General features: G+C 43.2%; 1 protein-coding gene across 1 annotated transcript in view; it reads left to right on the top strand.

Annotated features, from left to right (window-relative positions):
* The window catches only part of MRPL48 (mitochondrial ribosomal protein L48), a 66,828-nt gene that overhangs the window by 25,321 nt on the left and 14,950 nt on the right, over positions 1-26,557 (top strand). Inside the window, exon 4 of the mRNA XM_008064667.1 lies at positions 9,215-9,303. Within this exon, the coding sequence (XP_008062858.1) occupies positions 9,215-9,303 (89 nt within the window). The remainder of the gene's footprint in view (positions 1-9,214; positions 9,304-26,557) is intronic.

Here is a 26,557-nt window from a genome sequence, read left to right as displayed (position 1 = left end):
CCAGGCAGGTCTCGAACCTGCGGGCTCAGACAATCCACTCACCTCAGCCTCCCAAAGCGCGGAATTACAGGCTGAGCCACCGAGCCTGGTTTATACTTTGATTTTTGAGAATCCCTTTTTGCACACTCATCAGCATTGAGGTTTTTTGTTTGTTTAATTTTTTAGTTTTTTTTTTGTCATAGTCTCACTCTGATGCTCAGGCTGGAGTGCAGTGGCATGATCACAGTTCACTGCAGCCTCGACTTCTTGGGCGCAGGCAATCCTTCCGCCTCAGCCTCCTGAGTGTCTGGGACTACAGGTACACACCACCACACTCCACAATTTTTAAATTTTTTTGGTAGAAATGGGGGTCTCACTATGATTCCTAGGCTAGTCTTGAACTTCTGTACTCAAGCAATCCTCTTATCTAGGCCTCCTAAAGTGCTGGGATTATAGGTGTCAGCCACTGCATCTGGCCAAGTGTTCTTTTTAATATTGCTAATATTACATATTTAAAAAGGCTTTCTCTTGTGTTTGAAGTTTACATGTCTTTGATTACAAGTTGGCTGAACATATTTTCTTTTTTTTTGAGTTGGAGTCTCACTCTGTCCCCCAGGCCGCAGCGCCAACCTGCTGGGCTCTGGTGATCCTTCTGCCTCAACCTTTCAAGTAACCTGAACTACAGGTGTGTAATTTTTGATTTTTATTATAGAGACGAGGGCTCGCCAAGTTGCCTGGGCTGGTCTCGAACTCACGGGTTCAGTCAATCCACTCGCCTCGGCCTCCCAAAGTGCTGGAATTACAGGCTGAGCCACTAAGCCCAGCCAAACATATTTTCATGTATTTTGTACTGGTCATTTATCCTTTCCTTTGACCATTTTTCAACTGTGTTTGGGGAATCCCAGTTTCTAGAGGGTTCCAAGGCTCAGAGTAACTCACCAATGTCAGCTTGTCGAGATAATTCCACTTTAAAGGATGCAGCTTTGTTGGCATTTTTTATTTTTTTGGCATTTTTTAATTTCTTTTGTTATTGGCATTTTTTTATAGGCTCTTTGAGAGATCTTTAAAGTCAGACATTTCAAAATGGAAATTACACCATTACAATGATGTTCAGAAAAGAAGAGTAGGGAGCAGTGCCTCGTTCCTACCTTCGCCCATCCATGGTGTATGGGCTCTATGTACATCCTAGTTGCTCTGTCCAAGGAGGGGCCTGATTGTGGTGACCATCTTTTTTTTATTGATTTAAACATAGACAGGTAGGAGTAAACATATAAAAAGAGACCTAAAGAGGTTAAATGAAAGGAACTCAGAGTGCTCTTATTACTACATGAGCAAAAAAGGAGAGTTAGAGAAACATGATATTTTCAAGTCCAAGTAGTTCAGTGTAATTAGAAGAAGTGTAAGAGGTCTGAAAAGAAATTTTGAAATGTAGGCAGTTGCAGGAACAAATAATTGCAAATTGAGTAAAATATCTTAAGAACTATTTTTTTTTTTTTTTGCTTTGTTTTAATATACACTTACTGAACACACTGTTTGCCAGGTGGTGGTATTATATCTGCCCTTGAGGTACTTACAGACTGTCGAATGGAGAGAATAACCTGTAATAGATTCTTGGCTGGGGTTAACACAGTTTTTCATCTTTCTCTACCTGCATAGCCTGCTAATAATGCTTGTTCTAATTCTGAAGGAGAAATACAAGGAGGGATCCAAAAAAACCAGGAATTTATTTATTAAAAATTGTATATTTATTTATTTGTTTATTTTTGAATTGAAGTCTCACTCCGTCGCCCAGGCTGGAGTGCAGTGACATGCTCATGGCCACCCCAGCGTCGACCTGCTGGGCTCAGGTAATCCTTCCACCTCAGCTTTCCAAGTAGCTGGAACTACAGGTGCATGCACCACGCCTGGCTACTTTTTTGATTTATTGTAGAGATGAGGTCTCACCAATTTGTCCAGGCTGTTCTTGAACCCGTGGGCTCAGGCAATCCCTCACCTTGGCCTCCCAAAGGCTTGAGCCACCATGCCCAGCCAATTGTATATTTATTCTGACATGTTTAAACTCCAGGCTGAGTGTGGTGGCTCACACCCGTAATCCCAGCACTTTGGGAGGCAGAGGCAAGAGGAGAGGATTACCTGAGCCCAAGAGTTTGAGACCAGCCTGGGCAACTTGGCAAGACCTTGTCTCTACAATAAGTCAAAAAATTAGCTGGGCATGGAACTGGACAATTTTGATGCCTTTTAGTGCTTCTGTCATTTTTTGTTTCACCTCTTCCACATTGGCAAAATGTTCTTCTTTGAGGACATTTTTTAATCCAAGGAAACAAAACAAAAATTCCCCCAGGGTGAGATTGGGTGAATAGGGAGGGTGGAGCATAGGTGTCATGCTTTTGTGGGTCAAAAATTGGTGAACACTCAGTGCAGTGTGGGCAGGTGTGCTCCTAAATCATCCATCATGAAATGGGCAAGCATGTTGAAAGGTCTCCAAAAAAAATTCACTGAAGCCAAATGCAGCCTCTCACAACAAAACTAGCTGGTATACTGATGCCAATGGGTTCCACGAACACTTACCTAGCAGGGAAAGACTGTACTATAAGAAGCTCGTCCTCCAAAAAGTAATTCCGGTTTTTTTGAGTCCCCCGTGTAATTAAAATAAAATTGCTTACTCCCATCTTGGATTGTTGAGTTTAGTTCCCAGTTTAGTAAACAAGGACATTGAAGGACAACTGTCTCTGGCATACATAAACGAAAGGGAGTGATGTGGGAAAAGTCAGTACGTGATTACATCTTATAATTGTGGTAACTGAACGATTTTCAAAGCTTCCTTTCGAAACCCTGGGGTTTTTTGTCTTTCTTCAGTGAAGAGTTGCCTTTTCTCCTGGGAATCTGCAATGTTAATGTGACAGCAGGAAGCCCAGCTTATTGACTCAAAGTGGGAAAGAATTCAGTTGAACTTACTGGAAATCAGAGGCTTTCAAACTTGTAAATTTTATAATTAAAACAACTGGCTAATTAAGCAGCTTAACCATTGGTAATTTGATCAAAACCTTTCATTTAGGGGGAAAATGGTTCATTTAACAGTGGTTTGCACCAGCTTCTTAATGAACCAGTTGCTCTAATTATAGGAATTTCCCCAACCTGAATTTGAAAATGCCTCTTTGCCAAGGAATTCCAGTAGATAGGAGGCTGAGACAAGCATTTGCAGCACTTTTGCCTAAGATGTGCCATCATCTCCAAGGTCTGTTTTGGTTCTGCTTTATGAAATTACTGTGGGTGATTGAGTTTCCATGTAATTAAAGATTGTGATTGACATCTGAGTTTTCTTTTTTATTTAAACAAAATGTTTTATTATATAATAGAGGCAGGATAGAGTTCTAATCATGAATTAAACTCTTGATCTTTGTATGTTTAGGACAACAGAAGAGTTTCACAGAGATGATGACATTTGAGCTGCCCCTGGAGGCTATGTAGAATTTCACTGCCAGATAGGTACAGTCCCAGCATGGGAGACAGCCCAGTAAAGCACACAGGCATGCAAGCTGCAGGGTTTATGCAGAATGGCAAGTATTGCTCAGTGGCTGGGGAGCAGGCTTTTAAAGCCTTAGTGGAGTGGGGAAAATGATAAAGGATTGAGATCCAGATTATACACTCAAGGTTCTTAAATGCTTACCTAAAGAACTTCAAACTTTGGGCATTGGAAAGCCATCAAACATTTTTAAATATGGCAGAGACCTTCTGTAGTCCCTGCTACAGTGCCTGACACATCGTAAATACCTGTGCTTAAAAAAAAATTATAAGACTGGGCATGGTGGCTCACACTTGTAATCCCAGCACTTTGGGAGGCAGAGGCAAGAGGATTGCCTGAGCCCAGGGATTCAAGACCAGCCTGGGCAACTTGGCAAGACCTCATCTCTACAATAAATCAAAAAATTAACCGGGCGTGGTGATGCGCGTGTCTATATTCCTGGCTACTTGGAAGGCTGAAGCGGAAGCCCACCAGGTTGAGACAGCAGGAGCGGTGAGCATGACACTGCACTCCAGCCTGGGCAACAGAGTGAGACTCCAACTCAAAAAAAAAAATTGTGTGTACAATAAATAAATAGTTGAATTAACAAAAGAGAATAACGTGGTCAGAGTTGTATCTTAGAAGGATTTATCTGTGAACGCTAGAGGATGGAATAGAGAGGGGGCGGGGGTATGGTACAGAGAAATCAACAACTTAACTGGGGCCACCACTCTCATCTCCTAACCCTCCCATCTACAGTTCTCCCCACTTTTTTCACACAGCAAACAAAATAATCTTTTTTAAAAAAAAACTTAATAAACAACAGAAATTTATTTGCTTATAGTTCTGAAAAGGTCAGGATCAAGGTGTCTGCAGGTTTGGTGTCTGGCGAGGGCCCCTTTCTCTACTTCCAAGATGGGCCTTGAATTCAATGTTCTCACATGGTAGAAAAAAAGTCCAAATTAGTCTTTTTTTTTTTTTTTTTTGAGTTGGAGTCTCACTCTGTCGCCCAGACTGGAGTGCAGTCTCGCCTGCTGGGCTCTGGCGATCCTTCCGCCTCAGCCTTCTGAGTAGACGGAATTACAGGTGCGCTACCACGCCCAGCTGATTTTTTGATTTATTGTAGAGATGAGGTCTCGCTGCCCAGGTGGGTCTTGAACTCGCGGGCTCAGGCAATCCACTCACCTCAGCCTCCCAAAAGCACGGGATTACAGGCTGAGCCACCGAGCCCGGCTCCAAAGTAATCTTTTAAAAACATATATGAGAGATAAAATTTCACTACTTTCATTCCTTGCAGGATGAAATACAAACCCTTAACAAGGGCCAGCATGGTTGGTTCCAACTACTGCTCAACTCTAGTCTCTTTGGTGCACTCTGTCTCTCTCACTTGCTTCAGCCACACTGATAGCCTTTCTTTCCTTGAATGTCCCAAGCTGTGTCCCGCATTAGGGGCTTTGTACATGCTGTTTCCCTCTACTTGGAAGATTCATCCTCCATTTTTCATCTAATAAACTCCTATTTGCCTTTCAAGACTCTATGGCCCGGCGTGGTGGCTCAAGCCTATAATCCCAGCACTTAGGGAGGCTGAGGTGAGAGAAATGTCTGAGCCTGCAGGTTTGAGACCAGCCTGGGCAACATGGTGAGACCTCCTCTCTACAATAGATCAAAAAATTAGCCAGGTGTGGTAGCATGCACCTGTGGTTTCGGCTACTTGGAAGGCTGAGGCAGAAGGATCACCTGAGCCAAGCAGGTTGAGGCTGTGGTGCCCGGGAGCGTGCCCCTGCACTCCAGCATGGGCGATAGAGTAAGACTCCAACTCAAAAAAAAAAAAAAGACTATTTATTTTATTTTATTTTATTTTTTGAATAGATAATATGTGTACATGGAACCAATTTGAAAAGATACAAGAGTTGGGCACAGTGGCTCATGTCTGTAGTGCCAACTACTCCAGAGGCTGAGGCAGGAGGATTGCTTGAGCCTAGGGTTAGAGGCTACAGTGAGCTATGACCATGCCACTGCACTCCAACCTGAGTGAGACCCATGTTTCTTAAAAAAAATTAAATAATACAAATACAGTAAATAAAAGGCACAAAAGAATATAAGTAATTCTCCTTCCTTCTACCCTCTTGCCTCCCTTCCTAGGAATAACCACTATGGCCATTTTCTTCTAAATTCTGGTCTGAGTTCAAATCTAATTTTTTAGATAGGCCTTCCCCGATACCCAATTCTAAAATGGATCTATCTGTTGTATCACCATAGTCCTTTGTGCTTTTTCTTTTTATAATTTTTCACATTTTGTAATTTTGTGACAATTCCTCTAATTCTTCTCTCCTCCCTCTAGACTGTAAACTCTATAAGCAGAGTTTTGTTGGCCTTATCTACTGTTAGATCCTCAGCTCTTTGCACAGTGCCTGCATATAGGTACTCAATAGGTAAGCCCTTCCAAAGCCTTGCCTATTTCTCTAAGCTCATCTCTTGCCACCCTGATCCTCACACTCTGCTTTGAAATTCTCTCCAGCTCCTTCCTTCCCAAAACTGTTTTCTCCCCACTTACTCCTACATATCCTTCAAGTTTCACCCATGCTGAGAATCCTTTCCTGACATTCAGTCCAGCCTAGGTGCCCCTCTCATGTATAGCCCTTATCATAGACAGCTCTTATCTTCCCGCATTGGTATTATTGTCTGTCTCCTTATGTGGTAGGTTCTGTGCTGCAGGGAGTTTGTCTTTGTTTATTGTTATAGCTCCAGTTTTTAGGGCAGTGCTTGGTACCAGTCAGGTCTTGCCATGGATATGGGGTTAGTTGTACACTGCACAGCTCTAGTCATTAACATAGTTGTAAGGGTACAATTGTCTCTGCCTACCCGGGTGAGTAATAATAAATATTTGATGAATGAATATACTTTGGAGAGTTCAGTGCTTTTTAGGAGGTCATTTTTTTTTTGAGTCGGAGTCTTACTCTGTCACCCAGGCTGAAACACAGGTACGCGCCACCATGCCCGGCTAATGTTTTTTTTTTGATTTATTGTAAAGACAAGTTCTTGCCAAATTGTCCAGGCTGGTCTCAAACCCCTGGACTCAGGCAATTCTCTTGCCTCAGCCTCTCAAAGTGCTGGGATTACAGGCGTGAGCCATGCCCAGCTAGGAGGTCATATTTTGAGGTGATAATATAATTTTGTTGGATGAGATTAATTTGCAAGGTCTGAGGATCATTGTGTACCCATCAAGGAGGTTTGGATATCAGCTTCCTGGGTGGGTACCTAGGTTGGAGAGTCTGGAGCCCCCAGCCTCAAAAGGTCAAAGGTCTTAGATACAAAGCGATGGAACTGAGGCAGAAGTCAGGAAGATACCTCGGTTATGTTCAGTGCTCTTTATAAACCTCTGGCCAGAAATACTTCCCTATTCCTTACATGGTAAACTCTTATTCTGCTTTCAAAACACAGTTTTTCCCTCTTTTATTCTATTTTATTTTATTTATTTATTTTTGAGTTGGAGTCTCACTCTGTCACCCAGACTGGAGTGCAGTGGCTGCTCCCGGCAACCGCAGTCTCGACCCGCTGGGCTCCGGCGATCCTTCTGCCTCTGCCTTCCGAGTAGCCGAAATTACAGGCGTGCGCTACCATGCCCAGCTGATTCTTGATTTATTGTAGAGATGCGGTCTCGCCAAGTTGCCCAGGCGGGTCTCGAACCCGCGGGCTCAGGCAGTCCACTAACCTCAGCCTCCCAAAGACGTGGGATTATAGGCTGAGCCACTGAGCCCGGCTAGTTTTTACCTCTTTTAAACCGATTCCCCTGTACCCTTGAACCCCTACTCCGATAGCAGAGTTAGTTTTCCTTCTCTCTGGGCATCTATAACATTGCTCATATCTCCATTAAAGTACACAGTACACCACAAGGTAATTATCTGTTTTGCCATCATCCTTCCCTAGAATAATCTGGGTGTCTCAAGGGAAAGTAGCATAGTTTATTCATCTTTGCAACCATCCTAGTAGCTATACAGTTATTGGCATGTGATCACAAACGTGGACTAATGCATATCATGGAAGGGATTCACGATATCCCTGGGTTGTCTTGATTTAATAGTGTGGATTGTAAATGCAGGGAAGTTCTCTGAAACCAGGACTATATCAGATTGGCCTCACACACAGCAAACCTGCTTGGAAGCCCATTTTAGAAAAGAAACCTAAGAAATCTTTCACTTAATGTCACTTAGACATCTCTACACACCATTTAGTCCCTCACAAGGGGTTTATGTTTATGTTTTGTGACTATGAGGACATGAGGGCAGGATCACAGGAACATGAGGATAGGAAACAGAATCTAGGACTAGTACTTTCTAGAAAGTGGCGACTGAGCAAGATAGACACAGAAGACCAGTGAAATGGTCAAGGTAGCCAGGTGCAGTTGCAAATGCCTGTAGTCCCAGCTGCCCGGGAGGCTGAGGCAGGAGGATCGCTTGAGACCAGGAGTTCAAGGCAATAGTGTACTGGGATCATGCCTGTGAATAGCCACTGCACTCCTGTCTGTAAATTAAAAAATAAAGAAAGTGTAAAGAACTGAGATCAGAGCTAGGAAAGATCGGGTCTAGCTTGATTTCATATTACAAAATTCAGGTGTTATTACCTGGTGGTTATGGACACAGTCTGCTCAGTCAGAAAGACCTGAGTTTAAACAGAAGTTCTACCTCTTACTTGTTGGATGACCTTGGTCATGTTACCAGATTTTTAAAAGCAATTATTTCTTCTTTATCTGTAAATGAGGATTAAGGGAGAATGTGAGGCTGGCACGGTGACTCATGCCTGTAATTTCAGCACTTTAGGAGGTGAAAGTGGGAGGATTGCTTAAGCCCAGAAGTTTGAGACCAGGCTAGGCAACATAGCAAGTCCTTCCTTGAATGGGGATCTGGATCTACCACAGAGTTTATATACAGAGACCCTATTTTTTTAACCTAGTAGTAGCATACATATACACTCTTCTGTACCTTGGGTTTTAGTTGTTGTTCACTTAACAATATTTTGTATGAGCACAAATAAATCAAATTAGATAGGTTTAAAAACTTTATGGAGCTGGACTCTGTGGCTCAGCCTGTAATCCCGTGCCTTTGGGAGGCTGAGGTGAGTGGATTGCCTGAGCCCGCGGGTTCGAGACCCACCTTGGCAGTGATACCTCATCTTTACAATAAATTAAAAAAACAGCCAGGTGTGGTAGCGCATGCCTGTAATTCCGGCTACTCAGAAGGCTGAGGCGGAAGGATCGCCGGAGCCCAGCAGGTCGAGGCTGTGGTAGCCGGAAGCGGCCACTGCACTCCAGTCTGGGCGACAGAGTGAGACTCCTACTCAAAAAAAAAACAAAGCTTTATGGAACTTTATGATTTTCCTCTTTGCTGTTTTTTTAAATTGCCTGTATCTCTATACAGCCACCAATCTTCAAAAGAACTATTGCCCATTGAAGGACAATATGAGAATGTATTTTGTCCTTCTACTGCCAGCACCTTTATCAGGAGAGAATTTATCAAAGAAAGATGGGCAGTGGGGATTAGATATATTCCAGGAGGCAAAAGGAGGCAAACTGAGAACCAGTCCAGGATCAAGAAATGCCTATGGTTCTTTAAGCCAACAAGAAGCCCTCTACCTCTAAGTATTCCCAGTCCTGTAGTGGAAAATGTATCTCCTCACATGATCTGCCTGTCCCTCGAGGAGCTTAGAAACAGATTTGTCTTATTTTCTATCTTTTAGGTAGCATTCTACTGAGTTCCTGTCGGCACTACAAGACAAAGCCTACCCACGGCATTGGGAGATACAAGCATCTGATTAAAGCACAAGAGGTAAGGGGCAAGGAAGAGTCCTTGAAGGAAGATAGTGTACAGCTTTTGCAAAAACCTGAAAATCAGATATGCATAGGTTGTGATATTGGAGCTAGAAAGGATAGAGAATTGCCCCTCAGTCCTCGCCAGTTATTTAGTTTAGAATTATCCAAACTGGATATATTTTTTTCTTTTTTTTTTTTTGGAGTTAAAGTCTCACTCTGTCACTCAGACTGGAGTACAATGGCACGCTCACGGCCACCACAGCCTCGACCTATTGGGCTTAGGTGATCCTTCTGTCTCAGCCTTCCAAGGAGCTGGAACTACAGGCATGCACCACCATGCCCAGCTAATTTTTCTTGATTTATTGTAGAGATGAGGTCTTACCAAGTTGCCCAGGTTGATCTCGAACTCCTAGGCTTAGGCAATCCTCTTGCCTCGGTCTCCCAAAGTGCTGAGACTACAGGCTTGAGCCACTGCACCCGGCCAAACTGGATATGTTTCTACCAGCTTCCAATCTTGTCCCTAGGCCAAGTTTGCGGAAAGTAGAGGTAGATTGACATGTTTAGCCAAATAACTGATTTTTATTGTATTTGCAGATCTAAAATATGTGTACTCCTTAAACCCATTATCACAGCTACCTGGGTATTAGTTTTAAGCATTATACAACTATTTAGCCCATTTCTTTGGCCCCAGGTACACTGTATGTGTGCAGAGGATTTTGTGATGGTGTAGATATAACACTGGCCCAAAAGTTAGAAGATCTGGCTTTCAGTCTAGATTCTATCACTTCCTGTAAAGAATACAGCTGGGGAGATTTTGCTCTTCTACTTGAGGAGACTTCAACATCTTTTGGTTCTTTAGCTTATTTCAGTGCTCCCACGCAACTGCGAACATCTCCTGTTTGCCCCTCTCTTCTTGGCAGAATTCCATACCACTGTCTTTGGGTAGGAGCCACCAAACTTGCCATGCTTTCCTGACCGTCATCCTTATGTTAAGGAATTTCATGAGAAGAACATTGCCACCTCTCAGGCCTATATCAGGCAGTCTCCCAGCAGGAAACAAATGGCCTACTTAAATTGTTCCTTTGTAGTGGGAAGAATACTAAATTAGGAACCAGGAAACTTGTATTCTAAGCTGGGTTCTGCCACTTTTCAGCTTTGTGATTTGGGGTAAGTTAATCTTACCTCTCTAGGCATGATGGGCACTGAAATTATATGTACAATGTTTTCTATACATGAATTTTCCAGGAAAGAAAAATTTTTCTGAGTCTGTAGCTTTTACCAGACTCTTCACAAAGGTTAAGAAACTCTGGATTAGACTATCTTTGAGTCTTTCAACTTATATATCATGTAACTTCATGATGCTGTGAAATAATTGTTGAACACCTATTATGTGCTAGGCACTCTTGGTGTCTCACCCATTCAGAGTAGGTTGCAAAATAATTTTATGGAATGAATAAACAAGACCTGGTTCATTCTCAGAGGGAGCTGGTAAACCAGCAGAGCTAAGGCACAGGCCATTATATGCCTAGAGAGAAAGCAACACGCGCTGAAAGGAAGATACAAAGTGCTATTAAAATTTAGAAGAAGATGGGCACAGTGGCTCATGCCTAAAATCCCAGCACTAAGGGAGGCAAAGGCAAGAGGATTGCCCGAGCCCACAGGTTTGAGATCAGCCTGGGTAACATGGTGAGACCTCATTTCTACAATAAATAATTAGCCAGGTGTAGTAGCACATGCCTGTAGTTCCAGCTACTTGGAAGGCTGAGGCAGAAGAATCACCTGAGCCCAGCAGGTCAAGGCTGCGGTGGCCATGAGCGTGTCACTGCACTCCAGCCTGGGCGACAGAGTAAGACTGACTCAAAAAAAAAAAATTCAGAAGGAGTGATTTACACCCTTCAGACTTTTGACACCTTAGAGTAAGTTGTTGGAGTTGTTTTATTTTGAGACATCTCCTTTCTAAAAGTCTCACATAAATTAGTGGGAAATAAAATTAGTTTTATTTGGGTGGGATTCTTTTTTTTTTCCTTCTGTTTTTAAAAAATTTCTTGGGATGTGGCGCATGCCTGTAATCCTAGCACTTTGGGAGGCCTAGGCAAGAGAATTGCTTGAGCCCAGGAGTTCAAGTCGAACCTGGGCAGCATAGCGAGATTTTGTAGAGACAAAAAATGAAAAAATTAGCTGGGCATAGTGGCATTTGTCTATAGTAGCAGCTACTCAGGAGGTTGAGGCAGCTGGATCCTGAGCCCAGGAGTTTGAGGCTGCAGTTAGCTGTGATTGTGCCACTGCATTCCAGCCTGGGCAGCAGAGTGAGACCCCGACTCAAAAAGAAAAAAATTTCTTGGAATTCTCCCTTTAAAATAATTTTCTGCATATGTCATATTTCGACCCCCTCCTTAGCTTGGTATAAAAGGAAGCTTAATGTCACCTCTTCCCATCTTCCTCTCCAGCCTCTTTCCCATCTCATGGACACCATGCTTTAACTGTTTTGGGTCTCTTGCTTTTCATCCAAATCATTATACTTTTTCATGGCCTCTCACATGCTGTTCTGTCTACTTGGAAGACCTTCTCCCCTTCTTCACCTGGCAAACTCCTCTTCAACTTTTAAATCTCAGTGAGAAACCAGGGTGAGGAGGGACTCAAAGCTTTCCTTCTGAGAAACCTTCCTGGATTCTCTGTACTGAGTTACTTGTCCCACCAGTGTTCCTTGTACTTCCTCTGTCTGAGGACTTATCACTCTATGTTTTAGCTATCTGTTTTGTTTTTTTTTTGAGTTGGAGTCTCACTCTGTCGCCCAGACTGGAGTGCGGTGGCCGCTGCTGGCCACCACAGCCTCGACCTGCTGGGCTCCGGCGATCCTTCCGCCTCAGCCTTCCAAGTAGCCGGAATTACAGGCGTGCGCTACCACGCCCAGCTGATTTTTTGATTTATTGTAGAGATGAGGTCTCGCTGCCCAGGCGGGTCTCGAACCCGCGGGCTCAGGCAATCCACTGACCTCAGCCTCCTAAAGGTGCGGGATTACAGGCTGAGCCACCGAGCCCGGCTTAGCTATCTGTTTTGATGACTGTGTCCCCTTCTAGACTGTGAGGTCCCTCAGGGTAGAGGCCATGTCTTATTTTGCTCTGTATTCCCAGTGTCCAGCACAGGGCCTGGCATCAAACATGGGACAGTCAATATTGACTGAGCTGAACTGAAATGTGGTTATTGGAGCTGCCCTGAAGTTTTGTAAATCAGACAAACACAACCTATCTGTAAACACCTGGCACCTTGATCTTGGTTGCTTAAAGGGAGTGATGCTACCTTTGGTTAGGGCTTTTCTCTGATGTCATTCAGTGTCCTGGCATAGTTAGTACAGTAGTGCTGGATACTGATAGAAGTTGCTCCGGCCTCTTGACTTCCTGCACAGGATAGCACAGTGAAGACTCACATCTGCCAGATTACAGAGGCTTTGTCCTGGGTCTCTATTTCTTTTATCTCTCTGGGGAACTGGACTAGGTCAACCAGAAGGAATCTTGTGTGAACTCCTTTCTTTCTCTCCCTAAGCCTAGACAAAACAGTAAGCAGCCAGATTCCCATTTTTTTCCTCTGTGGGTCTCAGTCTGGCCCCTCTACTTTCTTGGGCCCAATATCCCTGAGATAGGAGTTAATTCTCTTATCCCACTTCTGCTTGTGCAGTTCCTTCTTCCTCCTTCCAAAGGTCCCATACTCAATCTATGACTACTAAATCTTGGAAGGGAAATAGGGCCTCTACCTCATCTTAGCTTTCCTTGTCAGTACTGGTTTTTTCTCTTTCTTACATGACCTGGCTTCTCACTCTAAATTGGTTCTCATTCCTTCATCCTGTGTCCTTGTCTGTGATGCTTCTCTGAGGAGGTGGTAAGAGAAGATATAAAAATGAGACTTCCTTTTGGGTGGTAGCATGGGGGATGGCAACAAATGTGATATTCCAAGTCTCTTACAGTACGAACCTGACCTCTTTCTTAGGGATTTCACTTTCTGCATTCTGTGTTTCAGGCACATTTTCTTAAACACTCATGCTCTTTCCTGCCTCTGTACCTTCACACGTTTTCTCCTTGTTTGGTTTATTAATTACCCTTCCTTTTTTCTCTATGGTGCTCATCCTGCAGGAGCCAGCTTGACTTGTGGATGTGAACAATCACATTTCAGAGCACATCTCCAAACTGAGCACCATCTCAGTGTATGGAGCTCATTATTCCCTCAAAGGTCCTGTATCATTCTGTTGAATTTAAAAGGCTTCTGATATTTTGGAGTGATTTATATTTGATAGAAATAAAAGTAATAATACTCATTCACATTTATATAGCACCAGTCTTTTCTCCCAGGACCACTTACTTCCTTACCCTCACCTGCTATCCACTTTCCAATCTTGCGGTAATAGTGATTCAGTAATCAGATAATTGTCAAGAGGAAGATGTGGAGGGATGAAATGGAGGCACCGTAAATTGCTGTAAATTTGTTATATATTCTCATTTCCAGGCCCTGGAGCTAGAGAGTTAGGAATATCTTTTGTGACTCAGGCAATCTTCTTCCTCTTTACAGAATGGTCCCTAGGAATCAACATCACTTTTCTCTTGGAAACTTCCTGCTGTTTTTACTGTTGACATAGAGGAGGTGTCTGCCATTTCTGACACCTATTTATTTTGTGGTAGCACCCATGCATAGATCAGCTCTCATAGCCACAAGTCTGTGAGGAGAGTGGAATCACTCCTAGAAAAACCAGTAGGTCAGAATCACTTTATGGTAATAGTCATAGCTTCCTGAAAACAAAAAGATTGGCTTTGCTGGTCTAGCAACTGTAATTGCTGGTCTAGACATGTATTATAGGACTGGCTTAGGGATAGTTGTTTTATACTAGCACCCATGTTTTCCCTCAGGTCTATTTCTTGTAGCTAATTGAAAAGAAAAGCCATCATTCAGCATCTACTGTGTACCATGTGCTGAGTACCAATGATGCTTAAGTGAATGGGACATAGTCACTTCCTACAGAAAGCCTACAGTCTGCTGGGAAAGTTGGTGCTCAAAAATGTAACTAGGCTGGGAATGGTGACTCATACCTGTAATCCTAACACTTTGGGAGGCTGAAGTGGGAAGATTGCTTGAGCCCAGAAATTTGAGACCAGCCTAGGCAAGATAGCGAAACCTCATCTCTACAAAAAATTAAAAAAAAAAAATCAGCCAGGTATGGTGGCATGAACCTGTAGTCCCAGCTACTTGGAAGGCTGAGGTGGAAGGATTACCTGAGCCCAGGAGATCGAGGCTGCAGTGAACCATGATCATGCCACTGCACACCAGCCTGGGCAACAAAGGAGGCCCTGACTCAAAAAAAAAAGAAAAAAGTAAACACATGTAGTAAGCACACCACTATGGGGATAAACTAAATATCAAGAAAGCAGATAGAGAAGTAATTCTTTCATTATGCTATACCTGGTAAATACATACAATTCTATCTTTCTTTTTTTTTTTTTTTTCATTAATCAGTATTTTTTATTATGGTTTTGTGGGGTACAGTTAAGGGTTAGGTGTACAATTACATTTCATTCAGGCACCCTGTTGATAAGAGGTGTTTTTTTTTTTTTTTTTAAGTTAGAGTCTCACTCTGTCGCCCAGACCGGAGTGCAGTGGCTGCTCCCGGCCACTGTAACCTCGACCTGCTGGGCTCTGGCGATCCTTACGCCTCAGGCTTCCAAGTAACTGGAACTACAGGCATGCGCTACCACGCCCGGCTAATTTTTTCATTTATTGTAGAGATGAGGTCTCACCAAGTTGCCCAGGCAGGTCACGAACAATTCTATCTTTCAATTTAAAAAATAAAAAAAATTTTTTTGACTAAACATGATGACTCACACCAGTAATCCCAGCATTATGGGAGGCTGAGGCAGGATTACTTGAGCCCAGGAGTTCAAGACCACCCTGGGCAACATAGCTAGACCTCGCCTCTACAAAAAATTTAAAATATTAGCCAGGTGTGGTGGTGTGCACCTATAGCCCCTGCTACTCAGGAGGCTGAGGTGGAAGATTACCTTAGCCCAGAAGATTGAGACTATGGTGAGCTGTAAACTTCCCACTGCACTCCAGCCTGAATGACCGAGTAAGACCCCAACTCAAAATAAAATGAAATACAAAATAATTTTTTTCTTTTTTACAGAGAAGCAATTATCTCTAACAGGGTTATTGATGATGTACAAGGAGTTCAGCTCAACAAACGTTTACTATGTGCTACCTGTATTCTTGGCACTGGATCTGTAAAGTTGAACCAAACACTCCTCTGGGAGTATCCAGTTGCTTGGGGTAATTGGGAACATTGGGTTGTAAAGAACATACAGAAGTTCCCTGGAGCTCTTCCAGGCACAGAGAGTAGCTCCTGCGAAGACCTGACTCTTTGCCAGTACCATTGGAGTGCCTGGTCTCCAGTCTACTGGGAGTCTTGCCCTGCCTCACCTGTTCTGCCTAAGTATAACAGTGTTCGATTTTTAGAGGGATTCATGTTTGATATGAGTGGTAGTAATGATCCCTTTTCACTTTAAAAATGCTTTCAGATCCATTATCTCAGTCCCTTGGAAACCATATGCCCTTAGAACATGGTAGTCCTAGAGCTGAACCCCTCTTCAAGTTTAATAATAAGTTTTCCCCATTTTAGAGAAACATCAAATGAATGGATAGAATTTTCTAAATTTCAAGTTTATCTCCTATCAGTTTTACTTGATGAAAACAAATATTAACAGAGGAACTCAGATATGTTTTCATATTTTTCAAGATGCAGATAACTCCATTTATATACTATAACCGTATTTTCTGCTAGTAAAATCTGCCTGCTATATATGATGAAAGTACACTGATGGCCAGGCTTGGTGGCTCAGCCTGTAATCCCAGTGCTTTAGGAGGCCGAGGTGAGTGGATTGTCTGAGCCCGTGGGTTCGAGACCCACCCGGGCAACTTGGCGAGACCTAGTCTCTACAATAAATCAAAAGTTAGCCAGGCGTGGTAGCGCACGCCTGTAGTTCCAGCTCGCCGGGCTCCAGGCGAAAGGATCACTGGAGCCCGGCAGGTTGAGGCTGCAGTGACCGGGAGTGTGCCACGGCATGCCAGTCTGGGCGACAGAGTGAGACTCTAACTCAAAACTAGCCAAAACAAAACAAAAAACAAAAACAAACAAAACATGATTTGGGGACCCTTTGCAACCAAAACAAATTTGATTCATCAACTGTCTTTTGATTTGTCAACTGTCTTGTGAGGTAGGCAGGGCAGAAAAAACTGACTGAGGAGCCTAAGTGATTTCTCAGTGAACATATAGCTAGCAAATGACAACCAGAACCAGAATGCATTTCAACTCAACATTTAATATTGCTGGGCTCTAGGAATAGTTTGACTGCTGTAATAGAGAGACCCTCAATAACGAGGTCTAAACAAGATAGAAATTTACTTCTCACTGACATAAAGAAATAAGTAGACATTTCAGATTTTTGTTTTGCTATACTTATCACATATGTTCATTTTTAATTTTTTATTCTTGCATGTGTTTATTTTTTCAACAAATATTTACTGACCACCAGTGATGAGCCAGACAAGGGTTCGCATTAGCAATATGATAGTAAATAAGACAGCCATAGTCCCGCCTTCTATCTCATGGTCTGAGTTGACTGTTGCCTCTTCAGCTATCATATTCTCATTTTAGCCAGCAGGAAGGGGAAAGGTGAAACAGTGGGCTTGCTTCTTCCCATTAAGAAAACATCCAAGACACTGCACACGTCACTTCTTCTCATAACCCACTGCCCAGAACCCACTCACATGATTATACCTAGCTGCCCAATTGGTTGGGAAATGTTATTTTAATTATGAACAGTTGTGTGCCCAGCTAAAATCTATCAGTTTTGTTATTGAAGAAAAAAGAGGGAATTGATATTGAGAAAACTGGCAGACTCTGCACACTGTCCTTAGAGCAAAAGACAGAGGTTAAGAGAAATGTTTGGAAATTAGGCAGACATAAGTTTAAAATTCAGTCCTGACACTTACTAGTTGTATGTTCAAGGATTTGTTACTTAACTTTTTCAAGCCACAGTTTTGGGGCTTTAAGTAGGAAATTATGCTTCCAAATGCTGTTGTTAGGAGTGAGTTGAATAAGAAAATTTTAAATACTTAGCACAGTGTCATGCCCATAAGAGATGATGATGACAATGAGGATAGCATTAGTCTCTCTTTTTACCATCCCATAGCACTCTGTTATCTTTTTTCAAAACATGCATTTCCTTATGACTGCTTGTTCTTTATAGGCCTTTCCTGTTAGACTCCAAGCTTCAGAGAGCAGGACTGTGGCTGCCTTATGTACTATCATATTGCCCATGCTAACTGTAGTCTGACTTATCACTGGTGGTTGGTAAATATTTGTTGAAAAAATGAACATATGCAAAAATTAAAATAACATGACCGGGTGCAGTGGCTCAGCCTATAATCCCAGCAGTTTGGGAGGCTTAGGCAAGAGGACTACCTTAGCCCTGGGGATTCGAGACCAGCCTAGGCAACTTGGTGAGATCTCGTCTCTACAATAAATCACAAAAACTAGCCAGGCATGGTGATGTGATTCTGTAGTTCCAGCTACTTGGAAAGCTGAGGCAGAAGAATCACCTGAGCCCAGCAGGTCAAGGCTGCAGTGGCCATGAGCATGTCACTGCACTCCAGCCTGGGCAATAAGAGTGAGACTCCAACTCAAAAAACAAACAAAAAAATAAAATAAAACAAATTAAATGTGTGATAAATGTAAGTGTTATGCATGGAGGAGATGCTTTGCAAGCACATAGGAGAGGTACCCAACCCAGCATGAAGATTCAGGGAAGGTTTTCTGGAAAAGCCTGAACTGTCTTTAAAAAAATGAGTAGAGCTGGGTGTGGTGGTATGTACTGTAATCCCAGCTACTTGGGAGGCTGAAGTAAGTGGTAGGATCGCTCGAGGCCAGAATTTGACTCTAGCCTGGGCAACACAGCAAGAACCTGTTTCAAAAAAAAAAAGAAAGAAAAGTAGGAGTTTTTCTCATTAAGGATATGGGGTGAGGAGTCAAAGCCCTTTCAGGGAGGGAAACATTCTGGGCAAAGGTGGTGAGACATTGATCCTGGAGGTGCAGTCGGGAAACTTTCAGCATTTTGGTGATCCTGGAATCTTAAGTGGGCACTAGGAGATGAGGAGAGATGACATCTGAGAAGTAGGTAGGTCTGGATCAATCTTTTTAAAGATACCATTTGTTGCCAGGCTTGGTGGCTCACGCCTGTAATGCCAGTACTTTAGGAGGTGGAGGCATGAGGATTGCCTAAGTCCAGGGGTTCGAGATCAGCCTGGGTGATTTGGCAAGACCTCATCTCTACAATAAATCAAAAATTAGCTGGATGTGGTGGTGTGCACCTGTAGTTTCAGCTGCTTGGAAGGCTGAGACAAAAGGATCACCTGAGCCCAGTAGGTAGAGGCTGCAGTGACTGGGAGCATGCCACTGCACTCCAGCCTAGGCAACAGAGTGAGACTCCTACTCAAAACAAAAACAAAAATGAAAACAAAAAATTATTTATTGAGTAATTGCTATATAGCTTTATATGCCATACCAGAAATCCATGGGCCTTTATATGCCATACCAGAAATCCATACCAGAAATCACTGCCCTTTCAACTGCACTTACCTGAGGTGGTTGCTCTTGGATTCCCTTTTGGAATTTAATTGGCATAGTGCAGGCAAAGTGGCTTGTGCTGACTTACCTGGCACATGGGAGGTGAGCTGCTCTTTTTTTTTCTTTTTCAGTGTCTCACTATGTTGCCCAGGCTGGAGTGCAGTGGCATACTCACGGCCACCACAACCTTGGCCCACTGGGCTCAGACAATCCTTCTGCCTCAACCTTCCAAGTAGCTGCATCTACAGGCATGCACCACCACAACTGGCTAATTTTTTGATTTATTGTAGAGATGAGGTCTCACTAAGTTGCTCAGGCTGTTCTCAAACCCCTGGACTCAGGCAATTCTCTTGCCTCCACCTTCCAAAGTGCTGGGATTACAAACTTGAGCCACTGCAACTGGCTAGGGCTGCCCTTTTTTTTTTTTTTTTTTTTTGAGTTGGAGTCTCACTCTGTCGCCCAGACTGGAGTGCAGTGGCTGCTCCCGGCCACCGCAGCCTCGACCTGCTGTGCTCCGGCGAGCCTTCCAAGGAGCTGGAACTACAGGCGCGTGCTACCATGCCTGGCTAGTTTTTTTTTATTTATTGTAGAGATGAGGTCTTACCAAGTTGCCCAGGCAGGTCTCGAACCCGCAGGCTCAGGCAATTCACTCAACTTGGCTTCCCAAAGTGCGGGATTACAGGCTGAGCCACTGAGCCCGGCCTAGGGCTGCTCTTTATGATTAAATTGAGATGATCAGTTCTTTCATCTGTGGCTTTTCTTTCTCTCTGGGCTGTAAGCTCCTTGGGGGTAGGTACTATGTTTTCTGTTTCTCTGGTGTCTTTCTTTAGAGTGGTTGAACTAACACTTTGCACATCGCAAGTGCTTGATAAGTCTATCATGCTGTAAAGCTTACCAGTAGGCTACTGAGAGCATGCTTACCTCCAATTTATAGGAGTAATAATAATATCCTATCTATGTATACTACTCATCCTCTTTTAAAAATACTGTTTTTAAAGTATCATATACCAAGTGCTGTAATATGTGCCAGGCTTTAAAAATACTATTTTATTTTATAGTTTTATTTAATCTCCAGAATATATTATGGATATTAAAGACCCTGTTTAAAGAATCTGAGATTCAAAGAGATTAAGTGACTTGTTCAAGTAGCTAGTAATTTTCAGAGTTAATATTTGAACTGAGGATGGTCAGAATTCAATATCCAATGTCTATTTCAAATAAATTCACTATGTTGAGCCTCATAATAACTTAGGTGTTATAGATGAGGAAGCTGAGGCCTAGAGAGGTCACTCAATATTGTGTAGTGACTAAGCAGATAATTAGGATTTGAGCCCAGATTTTCTTTGGCTTCCATCTAAACATAGGGCTCTTCATGCAGTGCCAGGCTGTCCCTCCTTGCCATCAGTCAGGCAAAGCCTTTTGTGTATCTCTCGAGTGTGGGAACTGGGTTGTAAACCTACCCACTCGATCTCTATTCACCACACAGCTCATTGTGGACTATTCAAAATACTATTACCTAATCATTTGGGTATAAATTTTGTTATTTTCATTGCCAGAACTCCTGGAAGCTGAATATGCTGTAGGCATATCAGTCTTTTGGTTTGATAATTCAGCTGATGCAATTCCTTCCCAACTTTCCTACCCTGGAAAATGTCACCTATAGCAAAGGGTAGATACTATTACTTACAGGAGAGAGCCTGGGCTTGGGGCCACAGATCCAGCTTCCACTTATGGCTAGACATAAAGTGGGTACCTTTGCTATTTCCTTACTATTATAACCTTAAACAAGTCATTTCCTCTTTCTGGACCTCAACTTCCTCTTTGTGTAAAATTAGGAAGGACAGAGAGACTAAATTATCTCTAAGATTCATTTTGGCTATAGTAGCCTGTCATTCTAATTTGGCTCCTTTAGCTGCTCTTTCCCAGCAAAGTGTCCCAGTAAACTTGGGCAAGTAACTTACCTTCAGAGGACTTCTGTTTCTGTCTGTAAAATGGGGGCAAAAAAGTAAACATTTCTGTACAATTTGATGGTGGACTGTTCATCCTCCCTACCACCTTTCTCCTAGCCTCATGTTTAAACTTTTTTTTTTTGAGTCGGAGTCTCACTCCATCACCCAAACTGGAGTGCAGTGGCCGCTCCCGGCCACTGCAGCCTCGACCTGCTGGACTCCGGCGATCCTTCTACCTCAGCCTTCCAAGTAGCTGGAATTATAAGCATGCGCTACCACGCCCGGCTGATTTTTTGATTTATTGTAGAGATGAGGTCTCGCCAAGTTGCCCAGGCGGGTCTCGAACCTGCTGGCTCTGGCAATCCACTCACCTCAGCCTCCCAAAGCGCTGGGATTACAGACTGAGCCACCAAGCCCGGTTATGTTTAAACTTCAGTCACCCTCAAAGTACTCTCCGTTTGGTGCAGTACACCTATTGAGACACTTTTTCCACTGCTCAAAACAGTTTTTGAACTTATCAGTTTTGATGCCTTTTAGTGCTTCTGCCATTTGTTGTTTCACCTCTTCCACGTTGGCAAAAGAAAAAAAGTCCCTTTGAGAACAAAAATTGTGTAGGTAAAATGATATGCAATTAAGACCCCTTTGAGGACTGTTGTTTAAATCTGGGGAAACAAAAAATGTTGTTCTGAGTGGTGATTGGGTGAGTAGGAAGAATGGGACATGGGGGTCATGTCATTTTTGGTTAGAAACTGCTGAATACTCAGCACAGTGTAGGCAAGTGTGTTGTCATGGTAAAAGAACCAGTCACCTGTTTGCCACAAAAAAATTCACTGAAGCCAAATGCAGTCTCTCACAACAACACCAGCTGATACATTGATGCTGCTGGGTTCCTAGAACATGTATCTTGCAGAGAAAGCCTGTATTACAAGGGGCCTGCCTTTCACAAGATAATTCTAGGGTTTTTGGGGGGTCCTCTCTCATACATCCTTTGCACAGATATCTCTAATAGCTTCCCATGGCATTCATGAAGGCCTGAACTCAGTCAATAGGAATAGAGAGAATAGGATAGATGTGACAAAAATCGTGTAAAATTACAGAAACTGGTATTAATATTATATGCAATTAAGCTCTTGCTGGTTATGCTGTAGTCCTAACTCAGAACTGAAATATATACTGTAGTAGCACAGTGGGATCCTGTTTTCTGTGGATTGGTCCAGGCAGATCTAGGCCAACACGGAAAAGAGAGATGCCAAGAGGGATACTGGAATCAGCTTTCTTTCTTTGTTCCTCTAAAGCAATACCTTTGGAGAGTCCTGGCATTTTCCTTAGTTAAGAAAAGCCTTCTGCAGGCTACAGACTTCAGAGAAGCTCCTCCCCTCTCTACTGGAAAATTTCAGCCACTCTCCATTTCATTTTGAATTTAGCATTCCTTACAGCTCTGACTGCAGTACTGACTGTCATGATGACAATCCTGATTGCTGCACTTGGCCACTGGTGTGGCCTCCGAGGAGGAGAGCCAAACCCCTGCACCTTGATGACTGGTCTCTAGAGGTGGGCTTCTCACTCATAGCAAGGTCTAGCACCCTGGGGTGGCCACCACTGTTAAGAACTTTAGTAATGCAGAGGCTGCAGTAGAAAATTTCCTGCATGAGGGACAGGAGGTCTGAGCTTTAGTTCCTGGGATCTGTCCTGTCTGGCTGTGTGACTCTGGGAAACTTATATTTAATCTCTCTGGGCTTCATATTCTTCCCCTGTAAAGGTGAAGAACCAGGACAAGGTTATCTCTAAATGTCTTCCCATTCTAAAATAGCAATTCATTACATGTGTTCTCTCTGCTAGGTCCTGGGCTAAATATGAGAGATATAAAACGAAAATAATAATAAAAGTTAATATTTATTTAGTGCTTAAATGTGTGCCACATTTGTATTAGCCATTTTACATACAACACTTTGTTCAATTCTGACAACATTCCTGTGAGATCAGGTCTATTATCACTATTACTGTCTTGTGAAAAGAACATTTCTTTGTCTAAATTGGGTTCCTGCTGTTGTAGGTTGACCTTGAGAGCAGTAGCATGAGGGAACCATTCCAGGTACCCTGTCAGGGACAACTCTTCTATGGAAGCCACCAACCTTTTGCCTGTCAGATAGAGGTGTTTTAAGACTTAAAAGTAGAGATAGATTTTTTCTTAAAAAAACAATTTCTACAGGTGGGTGCAGGGGCTCATGCCTATATCCCAGCTCTTAGGGGGTAGAGGTGGGAGAATTGCTTGAGACCAGGAGTTTAAGACCAGCCTGGGCAATATAATAAGACTTTGTCTCTACAAAAAAAAAAAAAAAAAAATTAGCAGCATGTGGTGGTGCATGCCTGGGGTCCCAGCTACTTAGGAGGCTGATTCAGGATAATTTCTTGAGCTCAGGAATTGGATGTTGTGGTGACCCATGATTGTGCCACTGCATTCCAGCCTAGGCAACAGAGTGAGACCCTGACTCAAACAAACAAACAACAAAAGTCCCAAACTATTTCTACCCATAGCAAGACCTATACATTTCCAATTATTAGGACAGTGTGGTATTGTCTCAAGGATAGACAATTAGCCCAATGGAACAGAATAAAGAGTACAGAAACAGATCCATATCTATAGACACTTATATGATGAAGGTGATACTATAATGGAATAGTGCTGGGTCATTTGGGTCAGGTGATTATGAAGGAAAAAAAATGACCTTGATTTCCCTCCTATTTCATATTGTACACAAAAATCACTTAAAAATGAATTGTAAGCCAGGCTCGGTGGCTCAGCCTGTAATCTCGCGCTTTGGGAGGCTGAGGTGAGTGGATTGCCTGAGCCCACGAGTTCGAGACTCACTTGGGCAACTTGGCGAGACCTCATCTCTACAATAAATCAAAAAATTAGCCAGGTGTGGTAGCGCGTGCCTGTAATTCCATCTACTTGGAAGGCTGAGGCAGAAGGATTGCCAGAGCCCAGCAGGTCGAGGCTGCGGTTGCCGGGAGTGGCCACTGCACTCCAGTCTGGGCGACAGAGTGAGACTCCAACTCAAAAAAAAAAAAAGAATTGTAGATCTAAATGTAAGTGTTAAAATAATAGGCCAGGTGCGGTGACTAAAGCCTGTAATCCCAGCACTTTGGAAGGCCAAGGCAAGAGGACTGCCTGAGCTCAGGGGTTTGAGACTAGCATGGGCAACTTGGTGAAACCTCGTCTCTACAATAAATAAAAAAAATTAGCTGGGCATGGTAGCACGCACCCGCAGTTCTAGCTACTCATAAGGCTGAAGTGGAAGGATCGCTGGAGCCCAGAAGGTCGAGGCTGTGGGGGCCGTAAGCGTACCATTGCACTCTAGTCTGGGCTGCAGAGTGAGACTCTGACTCAATAATAATAATAATAATAAAACTACTAGAAGCTGAAATACAAGAATGTCTTTATGATCTTAAGGTTCTTAAATGAGACACAAAAACTACTATAACTATAAAGGAAAAAAATGAATAAATTGGACTATGTTAAAAAATAAGAAAATATTTTACAATTATTAAAATATGCCAGGTATAGTGGTGCATACCTATAATCCCAGCACTTTGGGAGGTGGAGGCAAGAGGATTGTCTGAGCCCAGGGGTTCGAGACCAGCCTGAGCAATTTGGCAATACTTCATCTCTACAGTAAACTGAAAAATTAGCCAGGTGTGTGGTACATGGCTATAGTCCCAGCTACTTGGAAGACTGAGGCAGAAGGATCACCTGAGCCCAGCAAATCGAGACTGCAGTAGCTGTGAGCATGCTGCTGCACTCCAGCCTGAGACTCTAACTCAAAAAAAAAAAAAAAAAAATTAAAGTATACCATGAAAAAGTGAAAAGGGAAGCTACAGAGAGGGAGAAAGTATTTCCAGCTATGTGTAAAAGATCATGTTTGGAATGTATAAAGAACCTCTACAAACCAGTAAGAGAAAGGCAGACAACCCAATTTTTTTTTTTTGAGTAGCAGTCACTCTGTTGCCCAGGCTGGAGTGCAGTGGCATGCTCACAGCCACCACACACTCACAGCCAGCCTCAACCTGCTGGGCTCAGGCAATCCTTCCACCTCAGCCTTCCAAATAGCCGGAACTAAAGACATGCGCCCCCATGCCCAGCTAATTTTTAAAAATTTATTTATTGTAGAGATGAAGTCTTACCATGTTGCCCAGGCTGGTCTTGAACCCATGGGCTCAGGCAATCCTCTCTCCTCCACCTCCCAAAATGCGGGGATTAGAGGTGTGAGCCACTGTGCCCAGCTCCAGTTTTTTAAACAGTCAAAATATTACAAAAGACAATATCCATCCATAATGGCCGGTAAACATATGGGAAGGTACTCAGGCTCAATAGACATAAAGGAAATGCAAATTAAAACCTCATTGCAGGGTTTGGTGGCTCAACCTGTAATCCCAGCACTTTGGGAGACTGAGACTAGTGGATTGCCTGAGCCCACGGCAATTTGGCGATTCCTCGCCTCTACAATAAACAAAAAATTAGCTGATCGTGGTAGCGCAGGCCTGTAGTTCCCGCTACTTGGAAGGCCGAGGCGGAAGGATTGCCAGTGGCCACAGGTCGACGGTGGGGTGGTCATGAGCTTGCCACTGCATTACAGCCTGGGCGATGGAGTGAGACTTCACTCAAAAACAAAAACAAAGTAACAAAAAAAGACCCTCATTGCATCACCACTACATACCACCAAAATGACTGAAACAAACCAGAAAATCTGGCTATATTAAGTGTTGTAAATGCTGACAAGAATGTTGAGCAATTAGAATTTATACATCGCTGATGGGAGTCTAAATTGGAAACAACTTTACACAAGTGTTTGAGAGTTATCTATGAAAGATGAATATATGCATACTCTACAACAAAGGTCCCCAACCCCCAGGCCATGGACAGGTACCAGTATGTGACCTGTTTGGAACTGGGTTGTACAGCAGGAGGTGAGTGGTGGGTGAGCAAGGAAAGCTTCTTTTGTATTTACAACCACTCCCCATTTCTTTTTTTTTTTGAGTTGGAGTCTCACTCGGTCGCCCAGACTGGAATGCAGTGGCCGCTCCCGGCTACCGCAGCCTCTCCTGCTGGGCTCCGGCGATCCTTCTGCCTCAGCCTTCCTAGTAGCCGGAATTACAGGCATGCGCTACTATGCCCGGCTGATTTTTTGTTCCTTCCGCCTCAGCCTTCCAAGTAGCCGGAACTACAGGCGCGTGCTACCACGCCCGGCCTGGCTAATTTTTTGATTTATTGTAGAGGTGAGGTCTCACCAAGTTGCCCAGGTGGGTCTGGAACCTGTGGGCTCAGGCAGTCCACTCACCTCAGCCTCCCAAAGTGCTGGGATTACAGGCTGAGCCAACAAGCCCAGCTAACCCTATGGTTTTTTAAGTCAGGATAGTAGTTACCAATTTGGGGAAAGGAGACATTTCAGGGCACTAGTAATCTATTTCTTTTTTAGGTAGAATACTGATTATATGGGTGTTTTCAGTTTGAACATTCACTGAGCTGTATACTTATTTATGCATTTTAGATAGGAATATTACATTACAATAAAATTTTATTTAAAAAATTTTAAAACAAGCCGGGCCCGGTGGCTCAGCCTGTAATCCTGTGCCTTGGGAGGCTGAGGTGAGTGGATTGC

The sequence above is a fragment of the Carlito syrichta genome, unplaced genomic scaffold (genome assembly GCF_000164805.1).
Source record: "Carlito syrichta isolate Samal-C Ts95f unplaced genomic scaffold, Tarsius_syrichta-2.0.1 Scaffold307839, whole genome shotgun sequence".
In the NCBI taxonomy this organism is placed as follows: domain Eukaryota; kingdom Metazoa; phylum Chordata; class Mammalia; order Primates; family Tarsiidae; genus Carlito; species Carlito syrichta.
The sequence above is the reverse complement of the archived record's forward strand: the minus strand, read 5'-3'. Positions and strand labels throughout refer to the sequence as shown.